Source organism: Bombina bombina, chromosome 1 (assembly GCF_027579735.1).
Source record: "Bombina bombina isolate aBomBom1 chromosome 1, aBomBom1.pri, whole genome shotgun sequence".
In the NCBI taxonomy this organism is placed as follows: domain Eukaryota; kingdom Metazoa; phylum Chordata; class Amphibia; order Anura; family Bombinatoridae; genus Bombina; species Bombina bombina.
In genome coordinates, this window is record NC_069499.1 from 548962977 (window position 1) to 548978977 (window position 16001).

General features: G+C 41.4%; 1 protein-coding gene across 4 annotated transcripts in view; it reads left to right on the plus strand.

The window, feature by feature from the left end:
• The window catches only part of ALS2 (alsin Rho guanine nucleotide exchange factor ALS2), a 558121-nt gene that overhangs the window by 166906 nt on the left and 375214 nt on the right, over positions 1-16001 (plus strand). For all 4 annotated transcript variants that reach the window (XM_053698688.1, XM_053698690.1, XM_053698692.1 and 1 more), the window contains exon 7: positions 518-614. In XM_053698688.1, coding sequence (XP_053554663.1) covers positions 518-614 — 97 coding nt within the window. The remainder of the gene's footprint in view (positions 1-517; positions 615-16001) is intronic.

A 16001-nucleotide genomic window follows, 5' to 3' on the forward strand; every position in this document is an offset into this window, starting at 1 on the left:
CAATCAGTGCTGTCTCCTAGGTAACTCCAGGTGCGTGAGCACAGTTACCTAAATGACACACGTAAACTAACACACTCTAGTGGTGAAAAACTGTCAAAATGCATTCAGATGAGAGGCGGCCTTCACGGTCCAAGACATTAGCATATTAACCTTCTAGGTTTAGCTTTCAACTAAGAATACCAAGAGAATAAAGCAAAATTGATGATAAAAGTAAATTGGAACGTTGTTTAAATTGACATGCCCTATCTGAATTATGAAACTTTATTTTGGACTAAACTGTCCCTTTAATCAGTTCTCAGTCCAGGCAACCCTTGTGAAAGACAGAATAGTTGAAATTCCAGTAACATGTTATGCAATAATATAAATGTTTCTAAAACTTCAGGAAAATTCTATTACTATAATTTCCGATAGTACACTTTTTTTTGTTGTCTTTGACTTCTTGCAGCACCTAGAAATTTTATTTAGATAAGTGACTAAAAAATGTGTATAAAACTAATGACCTTATTGTGGTTTCTAGGCTGCAGCCTTTAGGAGTACGGAGCCTGGATGGCAAAGAAGTAGTTCATTTAGCAGCTGGTGGTCATCATTCTATAGCTGTCACTGCCAGATCTCAGGTAATCATACGTTTTTCAATATGTGATTAGTTTGTCTTTTAATGTATATTTTGAATACATAAAGGGCCAAATTACAAATGGAGCACTTTTTAATGCTCCTGTTTGAGTACTATTTGCTCGTGTCGGATTGTGTATTATGGGTTGAAGTAAACTGTTTTCGGTTGTGCTTTAAGCTGACACGCTTAAAAAGACGAACTTAGAATATTGTGTGCATGATAATCTATTCCCCCATAGAAGTCAATGGAGCAAAAACGCTAGGGAAAAAACCCTACTCGCGCACAAACACTATCGGTAACCAGTCATGAAAATATCAATATTTCACATTCCTATGTTATATATATATATATATATATATATAACAAACAGGAATGGACCGCACTCAGACTGGATTGGGTACACATCCTAAGCCACTGCAAACTCCACAGCCATGAACACTGACAGACAGCTGCACAGTTCCCAGCAACCCAGGCAGTTAAGCCCTGAGCAGTCTGGGTGACAGGCCCACAGGGAAGCATTACAAACATTATCAACACAACACACAGAAAACCTGGCACTCGCCAGCAGATACACAGTAATGTTTAAAAGCAAAACTGGGGGAAGTCTGTTAAATTGGGCACTAAAGGATCAATATAAATATAATTTAGAAATACATAGAACATATTCTGCTATGTGCAGAACATTGGAATGTAAATAATTTACAGTAAATAAACAGTATAACACTTTATTAAAGGGACAGTCTACTTTATAACTGTCAAAATGTACTGAGATAAGAGGCAATTTTCTATGGTTTAGAAATCAGTTTGAGCCTACCTAGGTTTAGCTTAAAAAAAGAATACCAAGAGAACAATGCAAATTTGATGATAAAAGTACATTGGAAAGTTGTTTAAAATTGCATGCTCTATTTGAATCATGAAAGTTTAATATTTATGAATATTGCATAAATATGTTTTACATGTTTTTATCTAAAAGTGCTCCAATGCATAAATGTATGTGTATATTTGTCTGTAAATACATATATACACATACAAATACATATGTACGTGTGTGTATGTAGTGTGTGTGTGTGTGTGTGTATGTATATATATATATATATATATATATATATATATATATATATATATAGTGTGTGTGTATGTATGTATATATATATGTGTGTGTGTGTGTGTATATATATATATATATATATATATATATATATATATATATATATATATTTGACCCTTTGTTTGCTTTTATCAGAGATCTGATGAATAAAAGTGAAAGATGGTAATAGTTCTCTATTAAGAAAGAACACAGAACTCAAATATTTCTAATTCAGATTAACAACATAAATATATGTAATGTTGTCTTATCAATGTAATAAGTCCACAGATTGATTGTGTTTCTTGTAAAGAAGACAAAGAAATTCCCAATAAGTGAATTTAAATGAAGTAGTTCTCAAAAAATCGAAGTGTAGACAATTCAATTCCAAATGAAAGATTAGTTGGTGTGCCCAAATACCCGTGGTAATAGGTGAAATTCTTACTTACAATAAAATACCTCAATCAGAATGAGGTAAGTGCCGCACAGATTGTTAAGTAGTCTACATAAAGATCTAGATAAAGATGGCCTATGCTATAAAAAGATTGCCAAGACCCTGAAACTGAGCTGCAGCACGGTGGGCAAGACAATACAGCGGTTTCACAGGACAGGTTCCACTCAAAATAGTTTGCATACGAAGAGAGAAGCGCTCTACCAGGAACGAACAACAGCTCAGTGGCTTGTTCTATGGCGATTTACCACCCGGAAGCAGCCTCTTTTAGACCAGTGTGCTTTTCACAGAAGAAAACTTTCCTGAAGTATTTCAGTCTGATCCCGCCATATAAGGTCAGTCCAGCCCCGAAATACCAGGCAACTCTCCTCTGAACAAGGAACATGACAACCCCAGACGATCGTTTCGGCCTCCTATGGGCCTCGTCAGTGAGGTGCAGCCACATTCCTCTAAGCACACTGGGCAAGGAGTCCACGTCTGGTTTCCCCCATCACCCATAGGGAGACTTCCCCAGGGTCATAATAATTTGCATACGAAGAGAGAAGCGCTCTACCAGGAACGAACAACAGCTCAGTGACTTGTTCTATGGCGATTTACCACCCGGAAGCAGCCTCTTTTAGACCAGTGTGCTTTTTACAGAAGAAAACTTTCCTGAAGTATATCAGTCTGATCCCGCCATATAAGGTCAGTCCAGCCCCGAAATACCAGGCAATTCTCCTCTGAACAAGGAACATGACAACCCCAGACGATCGTTTCGGCCTCCTATGGGCCTCGTCAGTGAGGTGCAGCCACATTCCTCTAAGCACACTGGACAAGGAGTCCACGTCTGGTTTCCCCCATCACCCATAGGGAGACTTCCCCAGGGTCATAATAATTTGCATACGAAGAGAGAAGCGCTCTACCAGGAACGAACAACAGCTCAGTGGCTTGTTCTATGGCGATTTACCACCCGGAAGCAGCCTCTTTCTCCAACATAGGTGTGTCCGGTCCACGGCGTCATCCTTACTTGTGGGATATTCTCTTCCCCAACAGGAAATGGCAAAGAGCCCAGCAAAGCTGGTCACATGATCCCTCCTAGGCTCTACCTTCCCCAGTCATTCTCTTTGCCGTTGTACAGTGATGTATGTGACACAAAATTTAGAGAAAATGATGCCCAAGATGATTCCTCAAGTGAGGGGAGTAAGCATGGTACTGCATCATCCCCTCCTTCGTCTACGCCAGTCTTGCCCACGCAGGAGGCCCCTAGTACATCTAGTGCGCCAATACTCCTTACTATGCAACAATTAACGGCTGTAATGGATAATTCTATCAAAAACATTTTAGCCAAAATGCCCACTTATCAGCGAAAACGCGACTGCTCTGTTTTAGAAAATTCCGAAGAGCATGAGGACGCTGATGATAATGGTTCTGACATGCCCCTACACCAGTCTGAGGGGGCCAGGGAGGTTTTGTCTGAGGGAGAAATTTCAGATTCAGGGAAAATTTCTCAACAAGCTGAACCTGATGTGATTACATTCAAATTTAAATTGGAACATCTCCGCGCTCTGCTTAAGGAGGTGTTATCTACTCTGGATGATTGTGACAATTTGGTCATTCCAGAGAAATTATGTAAGATGGACAAGTTCCTAGAGGTCCCGGGGCCCCCCGAAGCTTTTCCTATACCCAAGCGGGTGGCGGACATTGTAAACAAAGAATGGGAAAGGCCCGGCATACCTTTTGTCCCTCCCCCTATATTTAAGAAATTGCTTCCTATGGTCGACCCCAGAAAGGACTTATGGCAGACAGTCCCCAAGGTCGAGGGGGCGGTTTCTACTCTAAACAAACGCACTACTATCCCTATAGAAGATAGTTGTGCTTTCAAAGATCCTATGGATAAAAAATTAGAGGGTTTGCTTAAAAAGATGTTTGTTCAGCAAGGTTACCTTCTACAACCAATTTCATGCATTGTTCCTGTCACTACAGCAGCGTGTTTCTGGTTCGATGAACTAGAAAAGTCGCTCAATAAAGATTCTTCTTATGAGGAGATTATGGACAGAATTCATGCTCTTAAATTGGCTAACTCTTTTACTTTAGACGCCACTTTGCAATTGGCTAGATTAGCGGCGAAAAATTCGGGGTTTGCTATTGTGGCGCGCAGAGCGCTTTGGCTAAAATCTTGGTCAGCGGATGCGTCTTCCAAGAACAAATTGCTTAACATACCTTTCAAGGGGAAAACGCTGTTTGGCCCTGACTTGAAAGAGATTATTTCAGATATCACTGGGGGTAAGGGCCACGCCCTTCCTCAGGATAGGTCTTTTAAGGCTAAAAATAAACCAAATTTTCGTCCCTTTCGCAGAAACGGACCAGCCCCAAGTTCTACATCCTCTAAGCAAGAGGGTAATACTTCTCAAACCAAGCCAGCCTGGAGGCCAATGCAAGGCTGGAACAAAGGTAAGCAGGCCAAGAAACCTGCCACTGCTACCAAGACAGCATGAGATGTTGGCCCCCGATCCGGGACCGGATCTGGTGGGGGGCAGACTTTCTCTCTTCGCTCAGGCTTGGGCAAGAGATGTTCTGGATCCTTGGGCGCTAGAAATAGTCTCCCAAGGTTATCTTCTGGAATTCAAGGAGCTACCCCCAAGGGGGAGGTTCCACAGGTCTCAATTGTCTTCAGACCATATAAAAAGATAGGCATTCTTACATTGTGTAGAAGACCTGTTAAAAATGGGAGTGATTCATCCTGTTCCATTAGGAGAACAAGGGATGGGATTCTACTCCAATCTGTTCATAGTTCCCAAAAAAGAGGGAACATTCAGACCAATCTTAGATCTCAAGATCCTAAACAAATTTCTCTAGGTTCCATCGTTCAAAATGGAAACCATTCGGACAATTCTTCCTACCATCCAGGAAGGTCAATTCATGACCACGGTGGATTTAAAGGATGCGTATCTACATATTCCTATCCACAAGGAACATCATCGGTTCCTAAGGTTCGCCTTTCTGGACAAGCATTACCAGTTTGTGGCACTTCCATTCGGATTAGCCACTGCTCCAAGAATTTTCACAAAGGTACTAGGGTCCCTTCTAGCGGTGCTAAGACCAAGGGGCATTGCAGTAGTACCTTACTTGGACGACATACTGATTCAAGCGTCGTCTCTACCACAAGCAAAGGCTCATACGGACATTGTCCTGGCCTTTCTCAGATCTCACGGGTGGAAAGTGAACGTAGAAAAAAGTTCTCTATCTCCGTCAACAAGAGTTCCCTTCTTGGGAACAATAATAGACTCCTTAGAAATGAAGATTTTTCTGACAGAGGCCAGAAAATCAAAACTTCTAAGCTCTTGTCAAATACTTCATTCTGTTCTTCTTCCTTCCATAGCGCAGTGCATGGAAGTAATAGGTTTGATGTTCGCGGCAATGGACATAGTTCCTTTTGCGCGAATTCATCTAAGACCATTACAACTGTGCATGCTCAGTCAGTGGAATGGGGATTATACAGACTTGTCTCCGACGATACAAGTAGATCAGAGGACCAGAGATTCACTCCGTTGGTGGCTGACCCTGGACAACCTGTCACAAGGGATGAGCTTCCGCAGACCAGAGTGGGTCATTGTCACGACCGACGCCAGTCTGGTGGGCTGGGGCGCGGTCTGGGAACCCCTGAAAGCTCAGGGTCTTTGGTCTCGGGAAGAATCTCTTCTCCCGATAAATATTCTGGAACTGAGAGTGATATTCAATGCTCTCAAGGCTTGGCCTCAGCTAGCAAAGGCCAAATTCATACGGTTTCAATCAGACAACATGACGACTGTTGCGTATATCAACCATCAGGGGGGAACAAGGAGTTCCCTGGCGATGGAAGAAGTGACCAAAATAATTCAATGGGCGGAGACTCACTCCTGCCACTTGTCTGCAATCCACATCCCAGGAGTGGAAAATTGGGAAGCGGATTTTCTGAGTCGTCAGACATTTAATCCGGGGGAGTGGGAACTCCATCCGGAAATTTTTGCCCAAATAATTCAATTGTGGGGCATTCCAGACATGGATCTGATGGCGTCTCATCAGAACTTCAAGGTTCCTTGCTACGGGTCCAGATCCAGGGATCCCAAGGCGACTCTAGTGGATGCACTAGTAGCACCTTGGAGCTTCAACCTAGCTTATGTGTTCCCACCGTTTCCTCTCATTCCCAGGCTGGTAGCCAGGATCAAACAGGAGAGGGTATCGGTGATCTTGATAGCTCCGGCGTGGCCACGCAGGACTTGGTATGCAGATCTGGTGAATATGTCATCGGCTCCACCATGGAGGCTACCTTTGAGACAGGACCTTCTTGTTCAAGGTCCATTCGAACATCCGAATCTGGCCTCACTCCAACTGACTGCTTGGAGATTGAACGCTTGATTTTATCAAAGCGAGGGTTCTCAGATTCTGTCATTGATACTCTTGTTCAGGCCAGAAAGCCTGTAACTAGAAAAATCTACCATAAAATATGGAAACAATATATCTGTTGGTGTGAATCTAAAGGATTCCCATGGAACAAGATAAAAATTCCTAAGATTCTATCCTTTCTTCAAGAAGGTTTGGAGAAAGGATTATCTGCAAGTTCTTTGAAGGGACAGATTTCTGCTTTATCTGTTTTACTTCACAAAAAGCTGGCGGCTGTGCCAGATGTTCAAGCTTTTGTTCAGGCTCTGGTTAGAATCAAGCCTGTTTACAAACCTTTGACTCCTCCTTGGAGTCTTAATTTAGTTCTTTCAGTTCTTCAGGGGGTTCCGTTTGAACCCCTACATTCCGTTGATATCAAGTTATTATCTTGGAAAGTTTTGTTTTTGGTTGCAATTTCTTCTGCTAGAAGAGTTTCAGAGTTATCTGCTCTGCAGTGTTCTCCTCCTTATCTGGTGTTCCATGCAGATAAGGTGGTTTTGCGTACTAAACCTGGTTTTCTTCCGAAAGTTGTTTCTAACAAAAATATTAACCAGGAGATAGTCGTGCCTTCTTTGTGTCCGAATCCAGTTTCGAAGAAGGAACGTTTGTTGCACAATTTGGATGTAGTTCGTGCTCTAAAATTCTATTTAGAGGCTACAAAGGATTTCAGACAAACATCTTCCTTGTTTGTTGTTTATTCTGGTAAAAGGAGAGGTCAAAAAGCAACTTCTACCTCTCTCTCTTTTTGGCTTAAAAGCATCATCAGATTGGCTTATGAGACTGCCGGACGGCAGCCTCCTGAAAGAATCACAGCTCATTCCACTAGGGCCGTGGCTTCCACATGGGCCTTCAAGAACGAGGCTTCTGTTGATCAGATATGTAAGGCAGCGACTTGGTCTTCACTGCACACTTTTACTAAATTTTACAAATTTGATACTTTTGCTTCTTCTGAGGCTATTTTTGGGAGAAAGGTTTTGCAAGCCGTGGTGCCTTCCATCTAGGTGACCTGATTTGCTCCCTCCCATCATCCGTGTCCTAAAGCTTTGGTATTGGTTCCCACAAGTAAGGATGACGCCGTGGACCGGACACACCTATGTTGGAGAAAACAGAATTTATGTTTACCTGATAAATTACTTTCTCCAACGGTGTGTCCGGTCCACGGCCCGCCCTGGTTTTTTAATCAGGTCTGATGATTTATTTTCTCTAACTACAGTCACCACGGTATCATATGATTTCTCCTATGCAAATATTCCTCCTTTACGTCGGTCGAATGACTGGGGAAGGCGGAGCCTAGGAGGGATCATGTGACCAGCTTTGCTGGGCTCTTTGCCATTTCCTGTTGGGGAAGAGAATATCCCACAAGTAAGGATGACGCCGTGGACCGGACACACCGTTGGAGAAAGTAATTTATCAGGTAAACATAAATTCTGTTTTTAAACCAGTGTGCTTTTCACAGAAGAAAACTTTCCTGAAGTATATAAGTCTGATCCCGCCATATAAGGTCAGTCCAGCCCCGAAATACCAGGCAATTCTCCTCTGAACAAGGAACATGACAACCCCAGACGATCGTTTCGGCCTCCTATGGTTGAGCGCTTCTCTCTTTTTATTTATGCAAATTATGACACTTAGGGAAGTCTCCCTAAGTGTGATGCGGGAATCCAGACGTGGACCCGTTGCTCAGTGTGCCTAGAGGGATATGGCTGCACCTCACTGACGAGGCCCACAATAGGCCGAAACGTACGTCTGGGGTTTTGCTGTTTCTCTTGTTCAGAGAGGGATTGCCTGGTATTTCGGGGCTGGACTGTACTGTGAAGTCAGGATCAGACTGATATGCTACAGGAAAGTTCTTCTCTGTGAAAGGCACATATTGAGCAAAAAGAGGCTGCTTCTAGGGTGGTAACTAGCCATAGAACAAGCTATTATGCTATTGTTCGTTCCCAGGTTGAGCGCTTCTCTCTTTTTATTTATGCAAATTATGACACTTAGGGAAGTCTCCCTAAGTGTGATGCGGGAATCCAGACGTGGACCCTTTGCTCAGTGTGCCTAGAGGGATATGGCTGCACCTCACTGACGAGGCCCACAATAGGCCGAAACGTACGTCTGGGGTTTTGCTGTTTCTCTTGTTCAGAGAGGGATTGCCTGGTATTTCGGGGCTGGACTGTACTGTGAAGTCAGGATCAGACTGATATGCTACAGGAAAGTTCTTCTCTGTGAAAGGCACATATTGAGCAAAAAGAGGCTGCTTCTAGGGTGGTAACTAGCCATAGAACAAGCTATTATGCTATTGTTCGTTCCCAGGTTGAGCGCTTCTCTCTTTTTATTTATGCAAATTATGACACTTAGGGAAGTCTCCCTAAGTGTGATGCGGGAATCCAGACGTGGACCCGTTGCTCAGTGTGCCTAGAGGGATATGGCTGCACCTCACTGACGAGGCCCACAATAGGCCGAAACGTACGTCTGGGGTTTTGCTGTTTCTCTTGTTCAGAGAGGGATTGCCTGGTATTTCGGGGCTGGACTGTACTGTGAAGTCAGGATCAGACTGATATGCTACAGGAAAGTTCTTCTCTGTGAAAGGCACATATTGAGCAAAAAGAGGCTGCTTCTAGGGTGGTAACTAGCCATAGAACAAGCTATTATGCTATTGTTCGTTCCCAGGTTGAGCGCTTCTCTCTTTTTATTTATCCACTCAGAATAGGCCTCGCTATGGTCGACCAAAGAAGTTGAGTGCACATGCTCAGCGTCATATCCAGAGGTTGTCTTTGGGTAATAGTGAGTGCTGCCAGCATTGCTGCAGAGGTTGAAGGGGTGGGGGGTCAGCCTGTCAGTGTTCAGACCATACGCCGCACACTGCATCAAATTGGTCTGCATGGCTGTCGTCCTAGAAGGAAGCCTCTTCTAAAGATAATGCACAAGAAATTCCGCAAACAGTTTGCTGAAGACAACAACAATGTAATGTTATCTTATCGATGTAATAAGTCCACAGATTGATTGTGTTTCTTGTAGAGAAGACAAAGAAAGTTCCAATAAGTGAATTTAAATGAAGTAGTTCTCAAAAAATCGAAGTGTAGGCAATTCAATTCCAAATTAAAGATTAGTTGGTGTGCCCAAATACCCGTGGTAATAGGTGAAATTCCTACTTACAATAAAAGACCTCAATCAGAATGAGGTAAGAGCCGCACAGATTGTTAAGTAGTCCCTCCAGACCACTGGTAATCCGCTGCTCAGACGACCTTTTACTTCAGTCCCTTTTGTTTATTTTCCCTCTCAGGCTTGTTATGGTCTCATCAAGTGTCAGAATGTGTAAAAATAGAAAAAAAGCAAGAGAGTGCAATATTGTTTTTTTGTAAAACACACTTATTATTTATTAAACACACACTAGGTAAAAACTTGCTTACACTTTTTAACCTCAATCCATGTATGAGGTATCAGTAATGCTTTGTTAAGATTGTTAAGTTCAACCATTCAAATAGCGTAAAGTTCATAGGAAAAGCATTTGCAAATCAGAAATCCTATGTGGGGATGAAGAGGGACTTAGAGTCGTAGTTCTCACCCAAAAAATAACAGTTCTTGACGCGTTTCAAAGGCTTTTTACAAGTAGGTACTGGCCTTCTTCATCAGAGGATGAAAGTGAGAAGTGCGGATCGCTTCTTATAAGTAGGAATACAAGGGCGGTGTGGCCCGCCCCTAGAGTATCTCCCTTCATGATTGGTTTCAAGCAAATTTGGTAAATAACGTGAAAGGGGTGTGAACAAGCATACACTTCCCAAAATCCTCCAATAAGGTCGTCTTAGTGACGTATTTGGGGGTGTGTTTCTAGAGAACTCTGGTTATACTATTCTTGTGTTATCTTAATGACATATTGGGAGGTGTCTGTAAAGAGCTTCGTTAGTACTGCGCATATTAAATGCCGTCTGCGGAGGAAAGAGATTTATGTATAAAAACTTCTCTATGTTTTAATGCACTCAACATTGTTGAGCGTAAACGATCTCTGCAGACTGCATTCCCCATGTTACGGTAATAACATAAAGGCAGATGGCACTCCTTAAAATTACTCTATGTGAATATCACTGGGCATAACCAGATTCTATTCTATGTTTACACATTCTGACACTTGATGAGACCATTACAAGCGTGAGAGGGAAAAGAAACAAAGGGACTGAAGTAAAAGGTCGTCTGAGCAGCGTATTACCAGTGGTCTGGAGAGACTAATTAACAATCTGTGCGGCACTTATCTCATTCTGATTGAGGTATTTTATTGTAAGTAGGAATTTCACCTATTACCATGGGTATTTGGGCACACCAACTAATCTTTAATTTTGAATTGAATTGTCTACACTTTGATTTTTTTGAGAACTACTTCATTTAAATTCACTTATTGGGACTTTCCTTGTCTTCTTTACAAGAAACACAATCAATCTGTGGACTTATTACATCGATAAGATAACATTACATATATTTATGTTGTTAATCTGAATTAGAAATATTTGAGTTCTCTGGGTTCTTTCTTAATAGAGAACTATTACCATCTTTCCCTTTTATTCATCAGATCTCTGATAACAGAAAAAAAGGGTTAAATATTGCTTATGAATTTGTTTGTAATTGTGATCTTTATACATTGAATAATTTAATACTAGGTAATTAAGGTTAATCTAGTCCTGCGCCTATAAACCATTCTTTTAAACCACACATTTTTCTTTTGACATATTGCCTTTAGTGGTGGGGACCCTATTGGTTATCTGTCAGGTTTTTTGGGCAGCATTACACGACAACCTTAATCTTTACAGAGATCCATAGAGGTTTAAATGAATTTATTTCACTTAGCGCTGTATATGTTCTTTTTATTTATTTATATATATATATATATATATATATATATATATATATACACACACACACACACGATAAGATCCAGCAGTCACTCTCATATAGTACAGCTCCCGGGGTGCACTTCAACTTCCTCCTGCATATAGTAAATTCAATCCAGAAGGCACTCCGCTTAAAAATACCCTTTTATTCAGTGGTGAATAAAAGGGTATTTTTAAGCAGAGAGTGCCTTCTGTGTGTGTATGTATGTATGTATATATATATATTCAGTATCTCATAAAAGTGAGTACCCCTCACATTTTTGTAAATATTTTATTATATCTTTTCATGTGACAACACTGAAGAAATGGCACTTTGCTACATTGTAAAGTATTGAGTGTACAGCCTTTATAACAGTGTAAATTTGTTGTCCCCTCAAAATAACTCAACACACAGCCATTAATGTCTAAACCGTTGGCAACAAAAGTGAGTACACCCCTTAGTGGAAATGTCCAAATTGGGCCCAATTAGCCATTTTCCCTCCCCGGTGTCATGTGACTCGTTAGTGTTACAAGGTCTCAGGTGTGAATGGGGAGCAGGTGTGTTAAATTTGATGTTATTGCTCTCACACTTTCTCATACTGGTTACTGGAAGTTCAACATGGCACCTCATGGCAACGAACTCTCTGAGGATCTGAAAAAATTAATTGTTGCTCTACATAAAGATGGCCTAGGCTATAAGAAGATTGCCAAGACCCTGAAACTGAGCTGCAGCATGGTGGGCAAGACAATACAGCGGTTTCACAGGACAGGTTCCACTCAGAACAGGCCTCGCCATGGTCGACCAAAGAAGTTGAGTGCACATGATCAGCGTCCTATCCAAAGGTTGTCTTTGGGTAATAGACGTATGAGTGCTGCCAGCATTGCTGCAGAGGTTGAAGGGGTGGGGGGTCAGCCTGTCAGTGTTCAGACCATACGCCGCACACTGCATCAAATTGGTCTGCATGGCTGTCGTCCTAGAAGGAAGCCTCTTCTAAAGATGATGCACAAGAAATTCCGCAAACAGGTTGCTGAAGACAAGCAGACTATGGGAATGGATTACTGGAACCATGTCCTGTGGTCTGATGAGACCAAGATAAACTTATTTGGTTCATATGGTGTCAAGCATGTGTGGCAGCAACCAGGTGACCAGGTACAAAGACAAGTGTGTCTTGCCTATAGTCAAGCATGGTGGTGGGAGTGTCATGGTCTGGGCCTGCATGAGTGCTGCCGGCACTGTGGAGCTACCGTTCATTGAGAGAACCATTAATGCCATCATGTACTGTGACATACTGAAGCAGAGCATGATCCCCTCCCTTCGGAGACTGGGCCGCAGAGCAGTATTGCAACATGATAACGACCCCAAACACACCTCCAAGATGACCACTGCTTGGCTAAAGAAGCTGAGGGTAAAGGTGATGGACTGGCCAAGCATTTCTCCAGACCTAAACCCTATTGAGCATCTGTGGGGCATCCTCAAACGGAAGGTGGGGGAGCGAAAGGTCTCTAACATCCACCAGCTCCATGATGTTGTCATGGAGGAGTGGAACAGTGGCAACCTATGAAGCTCTGGTGAACTCCGTGCCCAAGAGGATTAAGGCAGTGCTGGAAAATAATGGTGGTCACACAAAATATTGACACTTTGGGCCCAATTTATACATTTCCACTTAGGGTTGTACTCACTTTTGTTGCCAACAGTTTAGTATATATATATATATTTATATTTATATGTTTGTGTATGTGATTATATATATTTCTTTCATGTAAGTGGCAAGAGTCCATGAGCTAGTGACGTATGGGATATACATTCCTACCTGGAGGGGGCAAAGTTTCCCAAAACATCAAAATGCCTATAAATACATCTCCCACCTCACTCGTACTTCAGTTTTACAAACTTTGCCTTCGTTGAAGGATGGTAAAGCAAGTAGTGCTTGATTTCTTCTGTGAAAGGCGCTTTTAAGCATTTTGAAGCCCAGTTCCTCTCAAAGTACAGTGTTTGTCTGAGGGATGTGAAGGGAGCATTTGCCTAATGATGCCATGTTTTCACCTAAGGGAAATCTATTCTAAGGCTCTCTGTAAATTCGGTCGTGGGGATTCATCTGCCACCTCCCTTTACAGATCGACATTATACTCCCCTAACATTACCTCTGCTGATATGTTTCTATACTGGTTTGGCTCTCTGCTACATGTGGATGGGTGTCTTCAGGTAAGTATATAACATTTTTTAAGACACTCTCAGCAATGTTTGGCACTTTATATTTTTTAATTTTTTAAATACTGTATATATTGCATATATTTGCCATGAGTCAGGTCTAAGTTTATTTCCCTTTGCAATCTAACAGTTTCAGCATGTAAAATTATGTTGAAGAGAAATGTAGTAAAAAATTTTCTTACCTGAGGTTCCAGCTAGGTGTAACTTCGGTCTTGTTTTTTCAAATTTTCGCGGGCAAATTAGGCTCGCAATGGCGCAAAATGCTTCTATTTATTGCGTCATTCTTGGCTCAAATTTTTTTGGCGCGAAGGTTGCGTTTGTTTTGACGCGTGTCACGTCATTTCTTGCGTCTTCGTTGACGCAAATTTTTTGAGCACGAAGTCGTGCCTGTTATGACGCGAGTCGTATAATTTCTTTCATGTAATTGGCAATAGTCCATGAGCTAGTGACGTATGGGATATACAATCCTACCAGGAGGGGCAAAGTTTCCAAAACCTCAAAATGCCTATAAATACACCCCTCACCACACCCACAATTCAGTTTTACAAACTTTGCCTCCTATGGAGGTGGTGAAGTAAGTTTGGGCTAGATTTCTACGTTGATATACGCTTCTCAGCATTTTGAAGCCTGATTTCTCTCAGAGTACAGTGAATGTCAGAGGGATGTGAAAGAAGTATTACCTATTGAATGCAATGGTTTTCCTCGCGGGAGATCTATTTCATAGGCTCTCTGTTATCGGTCATAGAGATTCATCTCCTACCTCCCTTATTCAGATCGACAATGTACTCTCATATTCCATTACCTCTACTGATAACTGTTTCAGTACTGGTTTGGCTATCTGCTATATGTTTATGGGTGTCTTTCGGTAAGTATGTTTTCATTACTTATGACACTCTCTCAGCTATGGTTTGACACTTTATGTATTAATATTAAGTTCTAAATATATGTATTGTACTTATATTTGCCATGAGTCAGGTCTATGTATATTTCCTTTTGCAGACTATTCAGTTTCATATTTGGGAACAAACATATTTAGGAAAAAAAATGTATTATCTGGGGTTTTGTCTTTTTTTCAAATTGACTGCTTTCTCACTAAATTTTCATGGGCAAAATTAGGCTCGCGAGGAGCAAAATGCTTATGTTTATTGTGTCATTCTTGGCGCGAGAATTTTTTGTCGCAAAAGGACGTCCAGTGACGCAAGTTCGTCATTTCCGGCATCTTAGTTGACGCCGAGTTCCTTGTGCAAGGTGCATCTGCTATGACACGAGTGTGTCATTTCCGAATGTTGCTAAATTCAGTTGTGTTGTGCGTCATACTTGGCGCCAAATAATTTCATTATTTAAAACCCCATTCCTATGTGCCTCTTGCTTTTTTCTATGTCAGAGGGCTATGCTGTTTGCATTTTTTCCCCATTCCTGAAACTGCCATATAAGGAAATAGATAATTTTGCTTTATATGTTGTTTTTTTCTCTTACATTTGCAAGATGTCTAAATCTGATCCTGTCTCAGAAGCCACTGTTGGAACCCTGCTGCCTGATAACAGTTCTACCAAAGCTAAGTGTATCTGTTGTAAATTTGTGGAGATTATATCTCCAGCTGTGGTATGTAATAGTTGTCATGATAAACTTTTACATGCAGAGAATATATCCATCAGTAATAGTACAATGCCTGTTGTTCCTTCAACATCTAATGTACATGATATCCCTGTGAATATAAAAGATTGTATTGCTGATGCGATTCAGAAGGCTTTGTCTGCTATCCCGCCTTCTAATAAACGTAAAAGGTCTTTTAAAACTTCTCATAAAGTTGATGAATTTTCAAATGACCGACAACATACTGAATTATCCTCCTCTGATGAGGATCTGATTCAGAAGATCCTACCTCAGATATTGACACTGACAAATCTACTTATTTATTTAAAATGGAGTATATTTGTTCCTTGTTAAAAGAGATGTTGATTACATTGGATATTGAGGAAACTAGTCCTCTTGATGTTAAAACTAGTAAACGTTTAAACTCTGTTTTTAAACTTCCTGTGGTTACTCCAGAGGATTTTCCTGTTCCTGATGCTATTTCTGATATGATTTCTAAGGAATGGAATAGGCCTGGTGGTACTTTTATCCCTTCTTTAAGGTTTAAAAAATTGTATCCTTTGCCAGCAGTTAATTTGGAGTTTTGCAAAAAGATCCCCAGAGTTGATGGGGCTATTTCTACTCTTGCCAAACGTACTACTATTCCTATGGAAGATAGTACTTCCTTTAAGGACCCCTTAGATAGGAAACTTGAATCTTATCTAAGGAAAGCTTATTTATATTCTGGCTATCTTCTCAGGCCTTCCATTTCTTTGGCTGATGTTGCAGCTGCATCAACTTTTTGGTTGGAAAGTTTAACGCAACAGGAAACA